We start from the raw sequence: 10,348 nt of genomic DNA, 5'->3' as shown, positions 1-10,348 counted from the left end.
GAGCTGGGCTTGGAAAGGTTACCAGGGCCACTGAAGGAGTGCTAAAACCTGCAGGCCAAAGGCCAGTATGAAAGATGGGGAAGGTGATTTACTGGCTACGGAAAATATGTGGAGAGACTGTCTTCTTGCCTATTGCATGCCTGTACTCAAAGGTGAGTGTATTGTGATGCTCTTGCATGCTTTCCAAAGACTGTAGCGAGTGCCTTGTTTTCTTCTGATTAGCTGCTAGCTAACTTCTCAAACCATTCCCTCTTCTTCACATACAAGTGCTCTCTACTTTTTAGCTTGCTAGAAGAAAGAGCACTATAATTGCTCCTCAACCAGATTTCTGGCTGCTGCACTAAGGGTGATTTGACTGTACTACTTCCATATTCAAGCCCTTCTCAAATCCTCTTTCCAGTGCTTGCCTCTGTCCCTAATCTGAGCTGTCAGCCAACAGTAGAGTGAAACTGATCTGATCCTTGATCCTGTTATATTTGCATACAATGCTTTCAGCAGCAGCAGTAGCTGCTGCAAAAAGTGACAAGCTTTGTTTAACTTTTACTGTGATGTACCTAGCAAGATCTTCAAGCTAGCTATGGAAGTACTGGAATTGGCTGCCTGGTAATGTAAACATGATAGTAAATTCATTTCCACCAACTTCATATCTGGAAAGCTCTCTCAGATTCCAGAAGAAACAAAACTTTTTTCAATTGAACAATTACATTCCAAATAAGCTGGTAATTTTCTGGATAAGTACTCTTTTTTCATCAAGGGTGAAAAATCTTTTTTGAAGAGACTTGGATCACACACCATATGAACACTCCCTCCCCACCCTAAATCAGTCTTCCAAAAGTGGGGTACATGTCTTGGGTGGGGAGGCTGATTTCTGCAATGGAACTGAAGCACAGCAATGCTGAAATAGCTGATGGAGCTGTCCTCCTCTCCCAGCTGCAGGGAGAGGCAGTATGGGTTACTTTCAACCCTTTCACAGCTTCTGATGAATTTGTAGCAGCTCTTGGCTGTGGCAGTGAGAGAATTTAAATTGCAGCTTTTGGATGGGCAACGAGAGTCAGGATTCAGCCATAACTCTGGAATTTTCTTTTTCATTCTGTCCAGAAACAAGGTACATGGGCTTTTTGGGGGTATGTGGTATGTAGGAAAATACATTATTAGTCTACCAACACAGTATTGCAATAATTTTACTCAGTCAACAAATCTTGTTCAAAGAAGGTTTTCTACATGGCAAGTACTTCAAATGTTAATCTACAGAAGTTTCTTTACAGATGAACCATTTTCCTCTTTGTTAATTTTATTTAAAAAACCCAAACGGCACCTATACACGAGCAGGGAGGTTGCTCCAATGCACTGTAATTACCATGCTCCAGAAGCCTCCAGTGTCTTGTGTATAAGCACCCCAGTACTTAAAAACGATGGTAGCGCTTTATCTAAAGCTCGTTCGGCAAGCTTTAGATAATGCACCTCTGCTGCCATTTTTAAGCATGAGGACACTAATACATGAAACACTCCAGGTGCTTTAATTAGAGCCACTCTAATTAAAGCACCTCCCTCCCCACCCCCAACTCCCAGAGCACGTGTATAAATGCCTCTAATGTCTCATAGTAAAATTATGTGCCAGAGGAACCAAGTAGAAGTTTGAGTTTAGATCAGTGATAATATTCTGAGATACGAATGTTCAGTGTTTTTGGCCAAGTTGCAGAATTTTTGTTTTTTAATTAACCACAGCAATAGTCTAAATATTGTTGCCAGAGAACGGTATGAATAATCTATCACCAGTGGAAATGTATTGCCCAGGCCCTTCGGAATGCAAGTGCAAAAACATTGCACGATCTTGCACTGAAGGATGAAGAGCAGGACAGGGTCATTTGGCCGCACTAACTGAATAGGGAGATGCCATGTGTAGGGGTCTACCAAAACTGAGGAGGCAGCCGGCCGACTTTTCGGGTAAATCCTGGGGCTGGCTGCCATTTTTGTGGGCTGAGACAGGGCCCCTCCCATGCCTCTGGTTGGCTGAGGGGTCCTGGCAGTTCCACCTCTCCTTGCAGATTGCCATGTGGCCTGGAACTGCAGCTTGATTACCCCTGATTAAGCCCAAGGAAATCATTAATCCATGTGTTATTAAGTGTGGATTAATGTCTTCCCTATGCTTAATCAGGGTAATTAACCTGTGGTTTTGGGCCATCCCCAGGCAGTGGGCTCCACCATTTTGGCAGGCTCAAAGCAAAAAAAAAAACCCAAACCAAACCACTTACTGGTAAGCAGAGAAAAGGATGGGAAGCCCTGCAAGCATTGAAGCATGGGAGAAGAGAAGGGTGGAGAGGGAGGATGGAGCTGCTCGCAGCAGGAGGTGCACAGGCTGCAGGCAGTTATACAGTGGGTCCTAGGCCAGCTGTGGCAGGCAGCCAGGAGGCTGCATCAAGGTCCACAGAGCCCCAGCCTGGTTGCATGTGCACAATGAGCTGAGCCAGAGCTCTGTGGAACCCAGGGCAGCCTCCCAGCTGCCTGACAGCCGGCCCAGAACCATGGTGCAGCTGCCTGCAGCCTCTATGCCTCCTGCTGCAAACAGTCCCATGCTCCAAGACTGCAGGGCTTTCTTCTCTTTTCTCTACCTGCTGGTACATTATTATTATTATGGGGGGGGGGGGTGCAGCAGGGGGGTGGTTTGCAGTGAGTTTGCAAAAATCATGGAGCCCACTGTTCTTCATATTTTCTGCAAAAATCACAAAACTGTGAATTTGGTAGGTTCCTAGCCATATGTGGTAAAAAAGTAACAAGAGGTGGCTGGGCGTGTTCCACTTCTACATTTGTGTTGCGGGCAGAAGGGCGTGCAGAACCATGAAAATTGCTCTTGACCAAAAGGATTTGATCTTGTGTGAAGAAGCACCACAACTGGGATCCAGATTAACAAAAATCAGTATCCTCTTACAAACTTAGTTCCTTTACCCTGTGTTTTTTATGGTAGTTCTGGACACTACATAAAAGAAGATAGAGGGAAGGAAAAGGTACTGCCAATCACTGATAGCTGTAGAAGTGAACACACACAGTATCTCATTTTGAAACTATGGACATACCTGAGTATACAGGTTATATCCAGTGACAATTCAAAATGTTGTTGCTTAGAAACAAAACAAAACAAAGAAACCCATTGTCTCCATATTTTTCAAGTAGCCGGACAATATTTATTACCTTTCTCTGATCAAGTTGTGAATTATGTAGTAGTACTGGAGTCATGTTTGGATACAGTTTTACCATCACTCCAGCATCCCTGCATAATAAAAAGTGGTTATTTCAGAATAATTGACCTAGAATACTCTACGTGGTTTACTCTGCATCATGATTCCAATGAAAACATAAACCAACCCATATAACAATCTTATTGATCCCTTTCCTTTATGGTTTATCATCAGATGAGAAAGGTATTTTAAAAAAGCATGCATACATTATCTGGAAATACAAGCATCAATCTCAGTAAAAAAATTAAAAGTATGCATCATTCCAAGATTTTTTAAATTAGTATGCATCATTGTGCAGAAGTAACAGAAAGCTGATTTCACCATATGTGAGACACTAACATCAATTAAAAATACATAAAACAGATACAACAAAGCATAAAGAAAAGAGGAGGATTAATATTTTCAAGAGAAGAATATCAGCAATGGGGCAAATGCCAATCTCTATAATTAATTTCTACAAAAGTCTCAGGCCCCTGGCAGACATTACATTTGTTATGCATTATATGGAAGTATTTATTTACTTGATTTCTATATTGCCCACCTCGAAAAGGCTCAGGACAGTTTATAATAAACAATCATAAAAACAGATTAAATGACAAAACATTAAGAAAAAAAACAATTTCCAAAGGATTTCTGTGCTTAACAACTTCTTTGTTGGAAGAAAGTATTTGCCATCATTTTAACATGTGGCCAAACCAGCATGTTACAACTTGTCAAGTTGATACTTGTATATAACTTGCAATACACGTATCATCTGCCAGGGGCCTCGGAGGTAATATTCCTGTCCTGCTGTGCCGTTCTAGCATTTTGGCATTAGCTCGGAAAGGAAGAAGTGTCTAGTTTTGTAAGTTCCCACCCTTATAACAGAGTCTGCTCCTCTCCCTACTGTATCCCACCAATCTACATATGTCAACTGGTAATAAGTTACTCTCTTCAAGCAGGAATATTTGGCAGGCCTGATCACTGGTAAACAGTTCTCTTCTAGTAGTATCAAGGAGTTTTATGCAAATTTAGACATCAAGGCTGCCTGCAGACATTAAAAAAACAACAACAAACAAGACAAAGAAAAAACAAACTGGTGCTTTACCTTAAACTTGGTGTGCTCCCACATCGAGCACAGCACATCTAGAAGAGGCAGCGCATTAGTTGAACCTCGCTCACCCAATGTCTGTATAGATCGGGTACTTTAGTGGGACTTTTTTGGCGCTTTTATCTAGCAGCTGATTGACTCAGCTCTAGATAAAAGTGCCAAAAAGCCCCGCTGAAGCACACGATTTATACAGATGTTGTGCAGCTCTTGGCTGTGGCAGTGAGCGAATTTAAATTGTAGCTTTTGGATGGGCAATGATAGTCAGGATTCAGCCATGACTCTGGAATTTTCTTTATGTAATGCACTGCTACTTCCAGGAAAGTGTGTGTTTTTTTTTGTTTTGTTTTCTTAAATGTCTGCAACCAGCCCAACTGTTCTAATTCTGACTTCCAGCGGATGGGGGCTGCAACACAACAGCACAAGCTGTAGGCACCATCTTCTACCGCACCACACACCTCATCCTCAGCTCCATAGCTGCAGTTTCTCTGGGCTGCTGGTTTCCCCAAGCTTGCAGGCTACATCATGCAGTACTGTCCTGTCACCTGATGCAGGGACAGGAAATGGAAGCCAGAGAAGAGAGGGGGAGCCTGGAGACCCTGGCTGCTGCTGCAACCAGTGTGATGGAAGGAGCAGCAACTGGATGGGAACCCAGGGGCCTCTTCTGAGCCACATGCACCCAACACCAGTTGGACTGTTCTGTCTTGAGGAATGAAATGAATCTGGAAACTGACTTCAGAAGATAACTGTCTTACCTAATTTCAACTATTGTGGCTGCATAGACAGCTCCAAACTCCAACAGAACCTCCTGCTGTAGAAAAAAAAATGTTGTGAGACACAGGCTCTTAAGATATAGGGCCAAAAGTAAATAAGGAAAGTCTGTCCTTACATCATCTTGGCAGATTGCACTGATAAACTCTCGTGCTTCATCCATAGCACTAGGTGTTGGAGCAAACACAGAATAGGTCTCTTCATCCAACTGACTTAAAGTTATACCTTTGAAATAGAATGCACATGGAATTAAACATTGATGACAAACACAAAATTAATAAGTACTGTACAGCTAACCGAGCAAGGAAGAAGTTCATTCCAGTGCAAAACTACGTTTAAGTTGACTTACAGGTGTGTTACTTATATTCATTATACCAAATACTTCTTTTTGGATTTTGTCCTGGACATTATATAGAAACGTGCATGGCAACAGTGTTGCAGTCTATGCTTGCCAAACAAGTGTCCTGCCGTGGAGCCTTAGTGGGGCTTTTCAAGCATTTTGCATTTGCCCAAGCTTGAGATAATTCTAATTTCAAACGATGATTTATTTTGCAAAAGTAACTTCAAAGACACATTCAGGAAGATTGAAGGTTTGTGAAAAGTTTATTTTGGACCCCATGAAAATTAAGTCTTTTGAATCAACAATTCTTATGTTTGTACACTTCCCTGAGCAACTGGTCCAAATGATGGCTACTTCTGTAACAGTGTTCAGACTAATGGTGTCTAAAAAGTCAGCAACCAAAAAAGCAGCTGGCTCTCTCAGAACAGAAAACAAGGTAGCTAAGAACATTAAACTGTCCAAAGGCTAAAGCAGCTGAAACAGGGTACTTACTTGATATGCCATAAACATTAAATCAGGCTAGAGTCAAAACAAGTAATTTTTAACTGCTGTTTGCTAACAAATAGTGAATGAGTACAGAAGCTTTCCAGTATTTAGCAATAAAAAAAGAGTGTATGTACTTGTGAAGATTATAGGAAATGATTTTTAAAAAAGTATTTGATCTTATAGCAAAGCACTGGATTTGTTGTTAATGTTAAACACTTTTTTTCTTTAAACGTGGACTATTTTAAGCTCCATAAGATGCACATGATATTTTGAATCATCTTAAAAATTGCTAGGTCTCAGGAGTGCACTTGGTGGTTCAAATTTGGGGTCATTTGAGCAAGGAGTTCCTTGAAATACAGTCCCTGCTAAAAACATTTTACAATTTAAACTCACTAGGTACTCGTAAACTATGGCTCCAAAAGTTCTCCAAATTATTTTAGTCACTGAGCATTTAACTCAGCTGGAACACTACAGGCCCCTTTGGAAAAGTAATACTGAAAAAATAATTAACTGTAAAGGTTTGGAATTCCAGGTCAGAGCGAGCTAGAACAACCACATGAGGATCACTCATGCAGCAAGCCTAAGGCAGCAATGAAACAAGATATTTTCCAGGCAGGATGCTATCATAATAACTAAGGGGCTCAAGGACACCTGTTGTGGCCAATGAGCCTGAGCTGCATCCACGCACCGAATTCAAACTTTGGGCACAAACTACTTTTAGAACACAAATATAAATCTGACTCCTTTAGAAGTCACTTCAGCAAACCACATTCTCTACCACTACTCTGATGTTACAGATGACATAAGAACATTCTGGGTATAAGAGCATGTGAGCACTGTAGGAAAAAGTTCAAAGCCATTTTCTCAGATCTAAGTAATATCTAGCAACCAGGAACTACATGTGTCTATGTTCAAACACATCTAAACCACCCCAAACTAGCTAAACATTACTTTCAACCTTGCCATAAGGATTTCCTCTGAGACATCACCTTCCCCTATCCCTCAGTACTGTCAACCTTGGGGCCATTGTTATTAAATGTAAAAGGTACACATAATCCGCATTGAAAGAAAATGGACTTAGACCGCTCTGCAGGCACAGACTTGGAAACTCTGTGCTGAAATGAGGCACACCTAATCCTTCACAGTACACTTTCACCTCTCATCCCAGGAGCTAGTCTAACAAACTACTCCAGTTTCTCCCTCTGCTATTCTGTGCATGTATGTCTATCACAGTTGAGGCAATTGCCAAGAAGTGCTGGAAATTAGATCTAAAGCACTACACAAAAAACAGCACGTTCTCATCAAAGTTCCTTATGTCTACCTGTTACTGTACCTCTGCCCTAACAAACCTTTATCCAGCAGCAATTGCCAACTCCAGGATAAAGGTTTTAGAAGGAGTGAAGGCACCAATAAGAATTTTATGCAGTTAGCAGTCCTGCGTGCTATAGTGATAAATGGAGTGACACACCATAAAGTAAAAGGTTTCTAAGTGAAAGGAAACTAGTTACATATTTATGCAATGGCTACAGAAAATGAGCATCTTACCAGTTTGAGCCTGCAGCTTTTTTAAATTATAACCACCTGGGCCAACAAATCTTGTTCTTTTTGACACTGGGACGTGAACAGTTTCTGAAAAACAGCATTTGAGGCAAGCTGAAGTACAAAGCATACATATTTGTGTGGTATTTTTAAGATCCGGTCACACTAATTTCTCTTTTAATTTTTGTGCGATGCTGTGTAAGAATCTCCTAAACACATTGATATAAACACATTTCTCAAGAATGGAAGTTTAAATAACAAAGATGAACAGCATCTTGGTCAGTACAGTTCTCTTTATTTATTTATGGGATGGGATGTATATGCTGTCTTTCCCAAAATGGCTTGGTGTGGTTTACAATAAAAGAAAAAAATTATTATAAAAACAGAATGAAATGTTAAAATAAGAATAAACAACATACCACACACACACACGTACACAATTTGCACTAAGCTCATAGGAACATAGGAAAATAGGGCTGGAAGGGACCTCATAAGATCACAAGGGTGCCTATACAAGAGCAGCAAGGCTGCTCCAACTGGAATTACAGTGTGTTGGGCAGACTTGATTAATTACAGCTGCTGGAGCATGTTAATTACTCATTTCTGTGCTTCAGCAGCCTCCAGAGTCTAGAGTATCAGTGGCCCTGTGCTTAAAATGGCAGCGGGGGTGCTTTACCCAAAGCTTGTTTGACGAATTTTAGATAAAGCGCCTCCCTTGCCATTTTTAAATGCGGGGATGCTACTACACGAGACGGTCCGGGTGCTTTAATTAGAGCAGTGTCCCCCTACCCCCTCTGATCATGTGCATAAACACACATAGTTCAGCCCCCTGCTCAAGGCAGGAACATCTCCAATTAAACCACCCTGGCCACATGTCTGTTTAACCTGCTCCAAGGATGGAGATTTCAAAATGTGTCTAGGCTGCTGGTTACAATGCTTGACCACCCTCATATCCAGAAGATTTGTCCTAATCTCCCACCTAAATTACAGCTGCTGCAGGCTTGAGGTCATTGCTCCCAGTCTTGGTCCCTACAGCCACAGAGAAAAACTCATCTCCATCCTCTTCAAATACCCGAAGGGTGATTATAGAGACTCTTACCAAATCCCCCCGTAGCTTTCTCTTCTCCAGACTAAACAACCCAAGTTCTTTCAGCCTTTCCTCATAAGTCTTGCCGCCCAACATGGCATTGTCCACAAATTTCCTAAGCGCACACTCAATCCCAATGTTCAAATCATTAATGAAAACATGAAACAATACTGGACCTGGGACCAACACCAGGGCAACCCCATTTGATACCTCCTCCCAATTAGACAGTGAAACATGGATGACTACTCGTTGACTACCATGATTTAAACGGTTATATACCCACCTTACAGGACCTTCAAACTAGTCTGTATTTCCTTAGCTTTTAATAATGCTGAGAAAGACAATGTCAAAAGCCTTGGTAAAGCCAAGTATACCGCATCCAATCCTCTGACCCCTTCCTCCATCCCTCAGCCTCCCACCTTATCATAGAAGGAAAACAGGTTGGACAGACATAATTTGCTTTTGGCGAATCCATCCGGACTGTTCTTGGTCGCCTTGTTCTCCTCTAGATACTTTACAGTTAGTTCCCTGAGGACCTTTTCCATGATCTTTCTATGTATCAAGGTCATGTTGACTGGTCTGTAACTTCCCAGATCCTCCTCCTCCTTTTTCTTAAAGATGAGCACTATATATTTGCCCTTTTACAGACATCTGGGACCTCACCTGACCTCCACAAGTATTCAGAACAGTATCTTCATTGGAGCCAATGGCTCCAAAATTACCTTCAACAACCTAGAATACATCCCATCTGGCCCTGACAACTTGAAAGCAGCTAACTTCTCCAGGTATATCTCTTCTTCTGCTACTCTAGCCTGTTTGTCTCCTTCCCTATATTCACTGCCAAATGCTGTAACTTATACTGATTTGGTGGGAGCTTTAAAAAGAATGAGTTGAATGAGACAGCATATTCCAACCCTAAGGGCATATCTATAATACTTAACATTTAAAAGTTTCAGAACCTCTGGAAGAAAGACACCCAGCAAAAACATGTACATACCTGAAAATCATTAGAAGAAATGATGAAACAGCAGATTTCAAAATATCATTTTAAAAGATAGCAAATATGTCTGGTTACATGCAGTATTACCTACAACTGGTCCATTTTCTTTTCTTGTTGGTCTGGGTTTTGCAATTGTTTGGTTCATAATTTTCAAGATTTCTCTCTTTGCAACTGTGGGGGAAAAATAGTTCTAGATTTAAACTGGATATAAACTTGTTAACTATAGGGCTGTCAATGAATCACTGTAAACATGCATGGTTAATGTGTTAACTGGTTCTTGCAGTAATTTTTGTAATGTGTTAATTGCGCATGTGGCTTTGGAGCCCATGGCCAGGCTCCCCTCTGCTGTCATCACTGATGCGTCTGGGCTGCCCAGTGGGGCAGCAGTGACAGTGCAGAGGGCCACAGGGCAGCTTGGGTACGGGCTCTGGGCTGCTGCATCTGGTGAGGAGGGCACAGGTACAGGCACCCACAAAGCTAGGAATGCTGCCCAGTGGCTTGTAGAGCAGCACTCAGCAGGGAAGTCTGTGGAGCAGAAGGGGCAGGGGAACAGATCAAGGCCCCCATAGTGAGGGAGTAATTGCGGCAGGGGCTGGGGTGAATGGGGCCCCAGGGCCAGGGCAGGTCATGGGATGGAACCATGGGAGGCCCATCCAGCAGCATGGGGGTTGCAGCCCCCTGCCATTGCGCACACTTGGGGGGAGGCATGGGGGCATGTTTGCCCCACAGATTTATGCACGGGGAAGAGGTGGACTGCCCGCTACAGGCTGGGGCTCTGCACCCTGCTGCCTTAGCCCAGGGAGCT

The 10,348-nt window shown here is 42.3% G+C and overlaps 1 protein-coding gene across 4 annotated transcripts in view; it reads right to left on the bottom strand.

The window, feature by feature from the left end:
• Positions 1 to 10,348, bottom strand: part of PNPT1 (polyribonucleotide nucleotidyltransferase 1) — a 52,284-nt gene that overhangs the window by 3,367 nt on the left and 38,569 nt on the right. For 3 of the 4 annotated variants that reach the window (XM_006021593.3, XM_025201569.1, XM_025201571.1), the window contains 5 exons: positions 9,631 to 9,714; positions 7,463 to 7,546; positions 5,210 to 5,316; positions 5,076 to 5,131; positions 3,187 to 3,265 (listed from right to left, as the gene is read on the bottom strand). In XM_006021593.3, coding sequence (XP_006021655.1) covers positions 3,187 to 3,265; positions 5,076 to 5,131; positions 5,210 to 5,316; positions 7,463 to 7,546; positions 9,631 to 9,714 — 410 coding nt within the window. The remainder of the gene's footprint in view (positions 1 to 3,186; positions 3,266 to 5,075; positions 5,132 to 5,209; positions 5,317 to 7,462; positions 7,547 to 9,630; positions 9,715 to 10,348) is intronic. The other variant, XM_025201570.1, reaches the window with a different exon arrangement.

This window comes from Alligator sinensis, unplaced genomic scaffold, assembly GCF_000455745.1.
Source record: "Alligator sinensis unplaced genomic scaffold, ASM45574v1 scaffold432_1, whole genome shotgun sequence".
Taxonomy (NCBI): domain Eukaryota; kingdom Metazoa; phylum Chordata; order Crocodylia; family Alligatoridae; genus Alligator; species Alligator sinensis.
This window is presented reverse-complemented; position numbering and strand designations above follow the sequence as displayed.